At 42.1% G+C, this 14480-nt stretch overlaps 1 protein-coding gene across 6 annotated transcripts in view; it reads right to left on the bottom strand.

Moving 5' to 3' along the window:
* The window catches only part of prkag2a (protein kinase, AMP-activated, gamma 2 non-catalytic subunit a), a 448776-nt gene that overhangs the window by 35377 nt on the left and 398919 nt on the right, over window positions 1-14480 (bottom strand). For all 6 annotated transcript variants that reach the window (XM_080213148.1, XM_080213139.1, XM_080213129.1 and 3 more), the window contains one exon: window positions 7439-7497. In XM_080213148.1, coding sequence (XP_080069274.1) covers window positions 7439-7497 — 59 coding nt within the window. The remainder of the gene's footprint in view (window positions 1-7438; window positions 7498-14480) is intronic.

Raw genomic sequence — 14480 nt, 5'->3', positions numbered from 1 at the left:
CAATGGGTATAGAGGGCTATGGGCCAAATGCAGACAATTGGGATGCGCTTAGGGGTTTTAAAAAAAAGGGCAACAAGGACGAGTTAGACCAAAGGGCCTGTTTTCATGCTGTAAACCTTTATGACTCTAATAGTTAGATTAGAATCATAACGGAAATGACACAGATAGAACAGGGAGTAAAAGTTCTGTCAGACCGAGAGCTGCCTGGTTAGCCAGAAGCACACAGGGTAAGATAAAGGGGGAAAAGAAAGCTCATGACAGTCACAAAAAGATTATTATTGTAGAAAGCCTAGAGGAGTCCAGAAAATGCAGGAGTGAAATAATAAAGGGAATTAGGAAAGCCAAGAGAGGACAAAATGTATTTTCAGATAATATCAAAGAAAAAGCAAAGATGTTTGCCAGTACGTTAAGAGCAAGACAACAACTAAGGAAAGGGTGGAGCCTATCAGAGATGTACGAGATAACTTGTGTGTTGATGCTGGCGATTAGGAGTGGAGTTAAGAGAGAAATCAGGAGGGCAAAAAGGCAACGTGATTGTTTTGACAGATAAGGCAAAGGAGACGCCGAAGAGCTTCTACAAATACACAAAGGGCAAGAGTAACAAGGGAGAGAGTAGGACCTCTTGAGGATCAGCAATGTCATCTATGTGCGGATCCACAAGAGATGGGTGAGATCCTAAACAAATATTTCTCATCAGTATTCACCGTTGAGAAAAACATGGATATTAGGGAACTTGGGGAAATAAATAGTGACGCCTTGAGAAGTGTTCATATTAGAGGTGGTGCTGGAAGTCTTAAAGCGCATCAAGGTAGCTGAATCCCTGGGACCTGATGAAATGTATCCCAGGATATTGTGGGAGGCTAGTGAGGAAATTGCAGGTCCCCTAGCAGCAATATCCTAATCATCAATAGTCACAGGTGAGGTGCCTGAAGATTGGAGGGTGGCAAATGTTGTGCCTTCATTTAAGAAGGTTGCAGGAAAAAGCCTGGGAACTACAGGCAGGTGAGCCTCACATCTGTAGTGGGTAAATTGTTAGAAATTATTTTGAGAGACAGGATTTACATGCATTTAAGGTGCAAGGACTGATTAGGGACAGTCAGCATGGCTTTGAGTGGAAAATCATGTCTCTCAAATTTGATCGAGTGTTTTGAAGGGGTAACCAACAAGGTACGTAAGGGCACTGGAGTTGATATTGTCTACATGGACTTTAGCAAGGCCTTTAACAAGGTGCCACATGGTAGGTTTGTTGCATAACGTTAAATCTCGCGGGATCCAGAGTGAGGTAGCAAAATTGGCTTGATGATAGAAGACAGAGGGTTGTTTTTCAAACTGGAGGCCTGTGACCAACGGTATGCCTTTGGGATTGGTGCTGGGTCCACTGTTATTTGTCATTTATATTAATGATTTCGATGAGAATATTGGAGGCATGATGAGTAAGTTTGTAGATGACACTAAGATTGATGGCATAGTGGACAGTGAAGAAGGTTATATAGGATTGCAACAGGATCTTGACCAATTGGGCCAGTGGGCTGACGAATGGCAGATGGAGTTTCATTTAGATAAATTTTGGTAGGTTGAACCAGAGCTGGACTTACTCGGTTAATGGTAGGGTGCTGGGAAGAGTTATAGAAAAAAGAGATCGCAGGGTACAGGTTCACAGCTCCTTGAAAGCGGAATCACAGGTGGACAGAATGATGAAGGTAGCATTCGAAATGCTCAGTTTCACTGGGCAGAACACTGAACACAGGAGTTGGGATGTCTTGTTGAAGTTATACAAGACATTGGTAAAGCCACATTTGGAATACTGTATACAGTTCTGGTCACCCTATTATTAGAAAGGATATTATTAAACCAGAAAGAGTGCAGAAAAGGTTTGCTAGGATGCTACCAGGACTTAATGGTTTGAGTTATAAGGAAAGGCTGGATAGACCGGGACTTTTTCCTCTAGCATGTAGGAGGCTTAGGGGTGATCTTATAAAGGTCTATAAAATAATGAGGGGCACAGATCAGCTAGATAGTCAACATCTTTTCCTAAAGGTAGGGGAATGTAAAACTGGAGGCCACAGGTTTAAAGTGGGAGGGATACAAAAGGGTCCAGAGGGGCAATTTTTTCACTCCGAGGATGGTGAGTGTCTGGGACAAAGTGCTAGAGGCAGTAGTAGACTTGGGTACAATTTTATCTTTTAAAAAGTGTTTAGATAGTTACATGGATAAGATAGGTATGGAGGGATATGGGCCAAACGCGGGAAATTGGGGCTACCTTAGGGGTTATAAAAAGGGGCATCGTGGACAAATTGGGCTAAAGAGAGGGATAATGCAAATAGTCTAGTTAAAGAGGAGTGTGAAATATTAGGTACAATAAGCATAGCGAAAGAGCTTGTACTGGAGGGACTGACAGGGCCAAATGGATTGTATCCCAGACTGAAGGAAGTCCGGAAGGAAATAACAGATGCTTTGAGGATCATTTTGCAATCCTTACTAGATACAGGTGAGGTATCAGAGGATTGGAGGCCTGTGAACATTGTACCATTATTTAAAAAGGGTGTGAGGGCTTGGCCAGAGAATTATAGGCCGGACAGTCTGACTTCAGTGTTGGGCAGTTTATTGGAATTAATTTCAAGAGGCAGAATAAACTAGAGGAAGATTGTGCCTTACTAATTTTCTGAGAAAATAACAAAGAGGATTGATGAGGGCAGTGCACTGGCTGTTGTATACATGAATTTTGGTAAAGCATTTGACAAGGTTCCACATGGCAGGCTGGTCAGAAAGCAGGGAAGGTAGCGAGTTAGATCCAAAATTGGCTTTGCAATAGGAAACAATGGGTAATGGTTAATGGATGTTTCAGTGAATAGAAAGTGGCTTCCAGTGGTGTTCCACAGGGCTCATCGTGGGACTTTTGCTATTCATTGTATGTATTAATGATCTGGACTCAAACGTGGGAGGCACGACTGGGAAATTTGCAGATGACACAAAAAAAAGGTTGTGCAGTTTATCGCAAAGCGGGTTGTTGTTGCTTCAGAATCATAACCATGGTTTGGTTGGTTGGCTGGTTGGGAAAGGAGCAAATAGAATTAATTCTGGAAAAGTGAGAGGTGCTGCATTTGGGGAGGGCAAACAAAGTAAGGGAATGCTCAATAAATGGGAATAAATTCAGAGGGGCTGAGAAAGTGAGACATCTTGGAGTGTACGCCCACAGATCTCAGCTTACAAGACAGGTGGGTAACATTGCAAAAAAGCTGATGGAATGCTTTATTTTATTGGACAAGGTATTGAATACAAAAGCAAAGATATATTGAGGTTATGCCATAGTGGAGCTTCAGGTGCAATTCTGGTCAGGAAGGACATAATTGCTCTGGAGAATTTGCTAGGGCTTGAAAGTTACAGTTTTGAGGACAGATTGGATAGGCTAGGGCTGAGGACGCTGAGGGGTGACCTAATTGAACCATACAAAATTATGAAGGGCCTAGATAAGGTGGACCTGTTTCGATTAGATGAAGGGTCAATTATCGGGGCGGGGGTGTGTGTGTGTGTGTGTGTGTGGGGGGCATAGATTTAAAGCGATTGGTAGAAGGATAAGATGGGACATTAGGGTGTTGGTCACCTGGAATTCTCTGCCTAAGTTGGTAGTTGAGGCTGAAACGCTCAACACATTTAAAAGGCATCCAAATCTGCACCTGAAGTGCTATAAGACAACAGACTAGATGCTGGAAATTGGGAAAGTTGATTTAAAAAAAAACATTCATGGGATTGAGTGTCGCTAATTGTCCTTGAAATAAGTGGCTTGTTAGGCCATTTCAGGGGACATTTAAGAGTCAACCACATTGCTGTGGGTCTAGAGTCACATGTAGGCCAGGCAAAGTAAAGGAGGCAGATTTCCTTCCCTAAAGGACATTGGTCAACCAGATGGGTCTTTATGACATCCAACAATAGTTTCATGGTTATCTGCACTTTAAATTCTAGTTTTTTTGTTTTAGTCAATTAAAATCTCAACATCAGCAGTGGTGGAATTAGAACCCAGGTCCCCAGAGCATTAAACTGGGCTTCTGAACTATTAGTCCAATGACAATAACACCACCTCCTGATAATGAGCAGCTAGTTTATTTTTCCTTTTTTAAGCCAACACACATACAATGGGCTGAATGGCCTATTTCTGCACTGTAACTTTTCTATGGTCCTATAGTTTTAAAGGTTCTGGGCTTGGTAGATGCTGTTAAAGGAGGCTTGTCAAGCCACTGCAGTGTATTTTGTAGATGGTACACATTGCTATCATTGTCTGCTGGTGATGGGGGCAATGAATGTTTAAGGTGGTGGATGGGAGTCGGGGGGGTTCCACATGCAAGTTGTTTTGCCTTGGTTGGTGTTTCTTATGGTCTGTCAATTGATAGAAGTACATTTTGGTTTGGTTTCTTTTTTGGCAATTGTTCCTTTTTTGGCATTCCTGCAGCTTCATATCTTTAACATTCGTTTGGCAGAATGGAACTTGAGTACTGCTGAATAAAGGGACTTTATTCAGAGCTTTTCTTCTTATATTCATCAAGACAATGCAAGAATCCCAAATTTCAAACAAAATAGTTTATACACGAGAAAAGGGTGCTGAATGGCATGCAAGAATTTCCTTACACACCTTAATGAGCTTCTTCCCTCTTTAAATTCACTTCTGAAATGCAGCAGTTTAACAAGCCCACTTTTCTCAACGTGCTAGTTGAGATATTCGCTGATATGATCTCTGCTTACCATAAGCCTACCTTCAGTGGTTAATACAATGTTGAGATTTCTACAATTCCAAATGCTACAAGATTGGCCTTGATGGCTATCACACAAATAGGACTGGAGCTATTTGCTCACTGTGAAAGCTTGAGCAAAATAGAGCTATTCTTGTGGGATGACTACCCTGATCAAATCATTGCTTGCTGTGTACACTACATATTCAAGTGCGCCTGGCAGCATCATTTTTTGACCTGAAAAGGGGCTACACGGTAGCCTGCTGCTTCAGAGCTCCAGGGAGCCAGGTGCAATTCCAGCCTTGGGTGACTAAGTAGAGTTCGCATATTCTCCCCGTGTATGAGTTTCCACCCACAGCCCAAAGACATGCAGGTGGTTCGGTGGATTGGACATACTAAATTATCCCTTAGTGTCCGAAGATGTGTAGATTAGATGGTTTGCCATGATAAATTTGTATGGGGTTACAGGGATAGGGTAGGGGAGAAGGCCTGGACGAGATGCTCTGTCAAAGTTGGCATTACTCGACAGGCTGAACAGCTTCTTCTGCACTGTAGGAAGTCTATGATTCTATGAAAAGGGCCCAGTCTGCCTCAAATTACCCTAGAAGGATAAAGCATCTCAAAAATTTGAGCAACAAGGTGAAGCTAGCCATTCACTTTGCTACTATACAACAACAATGAGTCATATTTTCCACTAACAGGATGCTGTCACCAAGTCGAAAAGTCATTGTGGCTACCACATAAATGCGTATTGCAATATATGAATTTCAGGACCAGTGTGACGCCATGCATGTTGGCCATATGTCTCAACAATGGCAGATCATACCAAGTAATATGTCCTTTCTGCTATCTGCAATGGGAAGAATATCAACAGTACTCAACCAGCCTATGCATACAAAACTAAACATGATGTCTAATATTAGGTGTGATTCATGAGTGGACAGCAGTTGCTGATCAAGCTCATGTGTTAAAAATTACACCAACAACCAAGTGAAGGTCATCATTACAAATGCAAGTTGGTCTCACAATGTGGCTCACTTACACTTGCGAGCTGCACAGATTCATTTGCAGAGACCTACCCTCTGTATGCAAAAGGAACATGTCCAGGCATTGCACTTTTAAAAAATTGACCAAAAAAATGTGAGGGATAATAGTTCCCTGGTGCATTCTCCATGACAATGCCTCAACTAGAATCAACTTATCAACTTGCCAATCAGCACCCCTTTTTCATGGAGTATTAACGGTTGCTGACTTTGAAATTTGGCATTCTTGCATTTGTCCTGATGAGTGCAAGACAAAAAGCTTCAAAAGCATGTTCTCTTTTTCAATAATATTGAATATTTTTAAGTTTTTTTTTGCTGGCAACATTGTTTTGTTCTGCTCATTAACCATATAACGAGAGTTCATGTTCTCTTCTGACAGCCTAATTTGTTTTTTCTATTTTTACCCTGCCTCTGTTACATTGATTAAAACGCACCCTTATGGCCGACATCCAAATAAAATAACCGTAATACAGACGTTTCCTTCGGGAAGGAACGAGCTGAAAAATGATCTCAAATTCTGCTCTCCCAAGTATGGGAGATAGCAGAGATATTCTATGAAGAAAAATAATAAAATATACAGGATCAAAACCCAAAATGTGATGTTATAAACAGCAAGGGTAGTGTAATGTCTTGATTCTCTTATTGGATCAGATCACACGAGTTTTTCTCTCCTGCTTGCCTTTCACCATTTTCCCACAGCCAGTTTGAAATCATGGACAAGAGCAATCTGCTATTTGCATACTGAGGTTTTGCTCTATGTATGTTCCTGTGAAGTCCCTTGGGGTATTCAGTATTTTAGAAAGACCAGATCAATGCATGTTGTGGTTGTTGTTGCTGTGTTTGAATGAATTGAATAGATTTCTGTCTTTCCCAGCATTGTGTTATTGAATGAGGAGGCTTATTTGGGGAGACGATGGCCTAGGTGGTATTATTGCTAGACGATTAATTCAGAAACTCAGCTAATGTTCTGGGGACCTGGGTTTGAATCCCACCATGGCAGATGGTGGAATTTGAATTCAATAAAAAAAATCTGGAATTAAGAATTCACTGATGACCATGAAACCATTATCGATTGTCAGAAAAACCCATCTGGTTTACTAATATCCTTTAGAGAAGGAAATCTGCCATCCTTACCTGGTCTAGTCTACATGTAACTCCAGAGCCACAGCAATGTGGTTGACTCTCAACTGCCCTCTGAAATGGCCTAGCAAGCCACTCAACTAGGGATGGGCAATGAATGCTGGCCAGCCAGCAGCACCCATGTCCCACCGATGAATAAATAAAAAAATTAGATATAGTACGGAAATTTCCTTTGGACAACCCTAAAATTATCAGTATGAACTGCAGAAATTGATAAGTTCTTGATTAATAAGGGGGTCAAGAGTTATGAGGAGAACGGGGACGAGAATCATATCCGACATAACTGAATGGCAGCGCAGACTTGATGGGCCGAATGACCTAATTCTAAGAACATAAGAAATAGGAGCAGGAGTAGGCCATCTAGCCTTTCGAGCCTGCCCCGCCATTCAATAAGATCATGGCTGATGTGTCGTGGCTGATCATGGCTGATCATGGCTAATTCTGCTCCTATATCTTACGGTCTTGTTCCTTATTTCACATAAGTCACTTACTTTGTCTCCCAAGATTTTAACATCGACAATTGAAAACACTTACCATGGGTGACTTGTAGTATCTGTGCAGTATGTTTATGAAGTCTGTTATAGTTAACATTCCTAGGAGGAAAAAAGAAGCATTTTTAATTGAGGTCATAAAATATTGCAGCACTGAAGTCTGTTGTCAGGGGGTATCATGGTGGAAACCTTAATACTCAACATTATTTTAAAAAGCACAATGGGCGGAATTTTATGACCTTGCTCAAACGAGGCTCATACCACTCCCCCTCCCCAACAGAGACCAATAGAGTATCCATTCTGAGCGGGGGAGGCTGTAAAATTCCAGTGAGTTTCACTTGTTGGGCGAGGAAGTCTTGCTGCCAACCAGCAGCGACATCACCAATAAAGAGGCATCAAATCCATTGGCAGCAAAGCTGAGCAAAATGAAGTACACCGAGTATAAAGTAAAAACAGAAAACGCTGGAGAAACTTGGCAGGTCTGACAGCATCTGCGGAGAGAGAATAGAGCCAATGTTTCAAATCTGGATGACCCTTCATTAGAGCTGCTGAGCTTCTCCAGCATTCTGTTTTTGTTTCAGATTCTAGCATCCACAGTGCTTTGCCTTGATCTGAATACAAAGTAAATCAGTTTGAGTGAGAAAGTAGAACAAAGCTATAGTTTTTCAAACTGTGACTGGCAAAAAGACCATAAAGGTCTCTCCTCGTCCTATACATCTTGAAATATATTAAAGACATACAGATTAGAGTTAACACATATGAACATATGAATCAGAAACATGAGGAGGTCATTCAGCTCCTCGAGCTAATTGGATTGTGGTCTCAACTCTACTTTCCTGCATACCCCCTACAATTTTTAACTCCCTTCTTAATAAAGAATCTAAATCAGCCTTAAAAGTATTCAATGCCATTGCCTCACCTGCTCTCTTAGGAAGAGAATTTTGCACATTACTGACCTTAGAAAAGAAATTCCCCTCTTCTCCATCTAAAATATAGGATCCCACGTTTTTAAACTGTGTCCTTTATTTCTAGTCTCTCCCACAAGGGAAGACATTCTGTCAGCATTCACTTTGTCAAGTCCATTCAGGATCTTATATATTTCAATAAGATCACCTCATTTTTCTAAACTCCCAACGGATAGCGCTCCCAGCTGTCCAACTTTTCCTGATAAGATAACCCCAACATCCTAGGAGTCAGTTGTATTAACCTTGTCTGAACTGCTGCAAATGCAAGTGCAACCTTTAAGTAAAGAGACAAAAACTGCACACCATATTCCAGAAGTGGTCAACTGCAACAAAACTTCCAAAAACAGTTGTACGCTATACTCACAATAAACGCCAACATTCCACCTGCCTTCCTAATCACTTTCTGTACCTGCTGCTAATTTCTATGTGATTCATGTAACGGGATGCCTAGGTCCCTCTGGACCACTGAATTCAGCAGCCCCTCTCCACTTAGATAGCATTCTGCTTTCTATTCTTCCTGCCAACTTTTACTCCAGCTGTTAAATTTTTGACCACTCACTTAACCTATAACCCTTTGCAGACTTATGTCTGCTTCACAACCTACCTACCTTTGTATCTTAAGCAGATTTAACAACCAGATATTTTGTTCCTTTATCTAAGTCAATGATATAGATTGTAAACAGTGAGGCCTAGCATCAGTCCCTGCAGCACTCCACTTATTACAACTTGCCAACCTAAAAATGACCCATTTATCCCTACACTTTGCTTTCTATTAGCTAACCAATCCTTTATCCATGTCAATAGGTCACCGCTACACCAAAAACTCTTATTTTGTGCTACACTTTGTCAAATGCTTTTTGGAAATCCACATCTACAGGTTCCTCTCTATCTATATCGATTGTTATTTCCTCAAAGAAATAAAAAATTAAACACTATTTCCCTTTCACAGCACCACGTTGACGCTACTTGATTGCAGTAAGATTAAGAATAACCTCCTTAAAGCAAATACTTTCATTTTCCCTATGAGAGACGTTAGGTTAACTGACTTCTAGGTTCCTGCTTTATGCCTCCCTCCTTTCTTGAATAGTTACATTTACTATTTTTTAATTGAGGGACCTTTCCAGAATTGAGGGGATTTAGGAAAATATCAAACAATGCATCTATCTTCATAGCCACTTCTTTTAAGACCCTGGGATGCAGACCATCAGGTCCTGGCGACTTGCCAGACTTTAGCTGTGACAGTTTTTTTATGTACACTTTCCCTGGCAATTGTAATGGTTTAGAGATCTTCCCTCCATTTCACCCATTTACAACAGACAATTGTTAGCAGTTCTGCAATCACCTTCCTTATTAATTTCCCATTATTAATCTCCCATTTGCACTCTCTAGACAGCCAACATTCCCTTTAATTATTACACTAAATGCCATGCCAAATTGCCCCTTACTGCCCAAGGATGTATAGGTTAAAGGGATTAGTAGGGTAAATATGTGCAGCTACGGGGATAGGTCTGGGCAAGATGCTCTGTCGGACAGTGCAGACTTGATGGGCCCAGTGTCTGCACTGTAGGGATTCTATGATTCATCTCCCCCTCAGTTTCTTTGGTTATTCTTCAGTTTTTAAAAAAATTCTGAAAATTTTCTGGCATACTAGCCTTGGCAGAATTGTTTACTTTGCCTTTTGATCTGATACCATCTTAGATAGCCATTGTTAATGCATCCTTCTCCTTTTGCACTGGAATACATCTTTACTGAGTTTTAAGCAATATCATGGGGCCGCATGGTAGCACAGTGGTTAGCACTGCTGCTTCACAGCTCCAGGGTCCTGGGTTTGATTCCTGGCTCGGGTCACTGTGTGGAGTTTGCACGTTCTGCTCGTGTCTGCATGGGTTTCCTCCGGGTCCTCTGGTTTCCTCCCACAGTCCAAAGATGTGCAGGTTAGGTTGATTGGCCATGTTAAAATTGCCCCTTAGTGTCTAGGGATGCATAGGTTAGAGGGATAAGTGGGTATAACATGTAGGGATATGCGGGTAGGGGCTGGGTGGGATTGTGTTCGGTGCAGACACGATGGGCCAAAGGGCCTCTTTCTGCACTGTAGGGTTCTATGATTCTGTGATCATCTTAAACATCCAGCACTGCATCTCTACCATCCTAGCCTTTAACTTAATTTCCCAGTTCACTTTAACCAGCTTTGTTGTCATACATACCCTTGTAATTATAAGTACAGTAGAGGGATCTGGGTGTCCTAGTATAAGAATCACAAGGAGCAAGTAGGCAGACATAGCAAGCAATTAGAAAGATAAATGGGATATTGATGTTTATTGCAAGGGGAAAGGAGTATAAAAGTTGGGAAGTTTTCTACAGCTGTGTGCGGTTTTGGTTTCCTTAGAAAATATGTAACTGCATCAGAAGCAATTCAGAGAAGGTTCACGTGACTCACTCCTGGGATTAAGGGCTTATCTTACGAAGAAAGGTTGAACAGGTAGCGATTATACCCATTGGATTTTAGAAGAATGAGAGGTGGTCTTGTTGAAACACAAGACCCTGAGGGGACTGGTTAGACTGAATGCCGGGAGGATGTTTCTTCTTGTCAGGGAGACTAGAATAGGGACACAGTTTAATATAGGGTCTCTCTGCTAAGATGGACAGGAGGAAAAATTATTTCTCTGTACATTATTTGTATGTGGAATTCTCTTCCTCAGGAAGCAGTGGAGGCTGGTCACTGAATTTACTCAAGACCAAGTTTAACAGATTTTTGATGTTTATGGGAGTCAAGAGTTATGGGGAGCAGACAGCAATGTGGAGTTCAGGCCATAAATGAGATCAGCCATGTTCTTATTGAATAGCAATGCATGTTTGAAGGGCCCAATGGTCTCCTCCTGCTCCAAAGTCCTATTGCCTTTAAGCTTAAATTGATCTTCAGATTCTTTTCTCGTTGTGCTATGAATACAATACTGATATAGGAACCACCCTGCATCGAGAGATATTACACGTTCACAATTCTGCCTTGTCAAAATCTCCTGCTGTGTTGGTTTAATATACAAACTAAGCCTCACAGTGTTAAATTTCTCGCACTGCATGACTTCACTGAATAGAAATTAAGTCTTAAATAGGATTAGGGCCACTATTAGCACCAGGGTCACTGAGGTTGTGGGAAGAAAGCCACTTTTTTTGTAAACAAGTCTACCACGCTATTCAGCCGATAGCGTGCTATTTTAGTTTAACTTGTTCATTGTATTTTCAACCTCGAAATCTAGATTCTGTTGCCATTCGCACTCTGCCACCCAGTATTCGATCATGGGTCTACATAGAAACACGGAAAACAGAAGCAGGTGTAGGCCATTCGGCCCTCGAGCCTGCTCCATTATTCATTATGACATGACTGATTGAATTCAATATCCTGGTTCCCCGCCCCCCCCTCCCATATCCCTTTAGCCCCAAGAGGTATATCTAATTGTTTCTTGAAATCACACCCAACATTTTGGCGTCAACTATATTCTGTGGTTATTGAATTCCTCACATTCACCACCCTGTACAGACGGCATTACTTTATAACTCTCAGAAGGTATTCTCACGTGGCATGGGATGGAATTCAGGGCAAAGTTTATTCAAGGTGGAAGAGAAAAGAAACGATAACTCCTGGAGGCCTATAATGTGGTGCCAATAATCAATTCTGGACCATGATGTAATCCACAGCAAACTTCAGCTATGGCTGGTGCAGGAAGATCACCTGTGACTGGCAGAGAAACAAGAGAGAGGAACAGTGCCAAAACAAAGGTGCTCAAACAGACAATGGAGGGAGTGGGACTATTGCAGACTGTCACTGGAAGAGACGAAGAGGAACAACTTGGAAGGGAAATTTGCTACGGCTCTTTTTGGGGGGAGGGGTTAAACTAATTTGTCAGGGGGTGGGAAAATGAGCTGTAGTCCAAAAGCCAGTGTTGAGGGTCATGAGGTACTGAGGATGGTATCAAGGTCACAGGAGTGTACAGGCAGACAGGATGGTGGGTTGAAGTGTATTTACTTCAGTGGAAGGAGCATCAGGAATAAGGTAGGTGAACTTGGAGTGTGGATTCGTACTTGGGACTACGATGTTGTGGCCATTACGGAGACACGGCTAGAACAGGGGCAGGAATGGTTGTTGGCAGTTCCGGGGTATAGATGTTTCAGTAAGAGTAGGGAAGGTGGTAAAAGAGGTGGAGGAGTAGCATTGTTAATCAAGGATAGTTTAATGGCTGCTGAAAGGCATTTCGAGGGGGATCTGTCTACTGAGGTAACATGGGCTGAAATTAGAAATAGGAAAGGATTGGTCATGTTGTTAGGAGCTTTCTATAGGCCCCCAAATAGTAATAGAGATATGGAGGAGGAAATGGCAAAGCAGATTATGGATAGCTGTGGAGGTCACAGGTAGTTATCATGGGTGACTTTAACTTTCCAAATATCGATTGGAACCTTTACAGGTCAAATAGTTCGGATGGGACACATATTGTGTCAGGGTTTCCTGCCTCACAAATTTGATTGAATTCTTTAAGGAGGTAACTAAGTGTGTAGACGAAGGTACAGTAGTTGATGTCATATACATGGATTTTAGTAAGGCGATTGATAAGGTTCCCCATGATAGGCTCATGAAGAGGATAAGGAGGTGGGGGATAGAAGGAAATTTGGCTGATTGGATAACTAACTGGCTGTCTCATAGAATTTAGAGGGTAGTGGTGGAGGGAAAATTTTCAGACTGGAGGCCAGTTACCAGCAACGTACCACAGGGATCGGTCCTCTGACTTGGAAGAGGGGGCTGAAGGGTGGGTTAGTAAATTTGCTGATGACACCAAGATTGGTGGAGTAGTGGATGAGGTGGACGGTTCTTGTAGGCTGCAAAGAGACATTGATAATTTGCAGAGCTGGGTAGAAAAGTGGCAGATGGAGTTAAACTCTAAGTGCGAGGTGATTCATTTTGGCAGGACAAACTTGAATGTGGATTACAGGGTCAATGATAGGGTTTTAAGAAATGTGGAGGAACAGAGATTTTGGGGTTCATATCCACAGATTTCTGAAGGTTGCCACTCAAGTAGATAGAGCTGTGAAGGCGGCTTATAGTGTGTTAGCGTTTATCAACAGGGGGTTTGAGTTTAAGAGCTGTGGGGTTATGCTGCAACTACATAGGACCTTGGTGACATCACATTTGAAATATCGTGTGCAGTTCTGGTCACCTCACTATAAGGAGGATGTGGAAGCATTGGAGAGAGTGCAGAGGAGATTATCAGGATGCTGCCTGGTTTGGAGGGTAGTTCTTACGAGGAAAGGTTGAGGGAGCTAGGCTTTTCTCTTTAGAGCCGAGAAGGATGAGAGGCAACTTAATAGGAGGTTTATAAGATGAGGAGGGGGATAGATAGAGTGGACGTGCAGAGACTAATTTCTTCGGGTGGATGTAGCTATTGCTAGGGGGCATATCTATAAAGGTTCATGGTAGGAGATATAGGAGGGATACCCAAGATAGATTCTTTACTTAGGGTGGTTGGGGTGTGGAATGGACTGCCAGCTGCTAGTGGAGTCAGGCACTTTAGGAACTTTCAAGCGGTTATTGGATAGCACATGGAGCACACCAGAATGATAGGGAGTGGGATAGTTTGATCTTGGGCTTGGACATAGCTCGGCACAACATTGAGGGCCGAAGGATCTGTACTGTTATATGTTCTAATTTAGGAACTTGAATGCCACTTTTCAGAGATTGGAAGATTATGGACTGGGAGTATGGACGTTGAGTATTTGGGACATGTGATTGATGCCATGGGCCTTCACAAATTTCCTTTAAAGGTCAAGGCTATCTCAGAGGCACCTGCAACTCAGTGTAACCCAGCTGCAATACTTCCACAGACTGTTGATTTACTTGGGTTAGTGTGTGACGCATCCTCTTATGGTGTGGGCCGAAGGGCCTGTTTGTGCTGTAGTTTTTCTATGATTCTGTGTTTGAGCAGGGGGGGTCCCACATCATGTCATCGAGCGAAGACAGACCTGTTGTCTTTTTCTCTTGAGCACTGAGCAAGGCTAAAAGTGACCACATACAATTTAAAATGGAAGCATTCAGGATTATCTTTGGAGGAAAGAAGTTCCATCAATTTCTGTATG

The sequence above is a fragment of the Carcharhinus amblyrhynchos genome, chromosome 2, assembly GCF_965287045.1.
Source record: "Carcharhinus amblyrhynchos chromosome 2, sCarAmb.v2.hapA, whole genome shotgun sequence".
Taxonomy (NCBI): domain Eukaryota; kingdom Metazoa; phylum Chordata; class Chondrichthyes; order Carcharhiniformes; family Carcharhinidae; genus Carcharhinus; species Carcharhinus amblyrhynchos.
The sequence above is the reverse complement of the archived record's forward strand: the minus strand, read 5'-3'. Positions and strand labels throughout refer to the sequence as shown.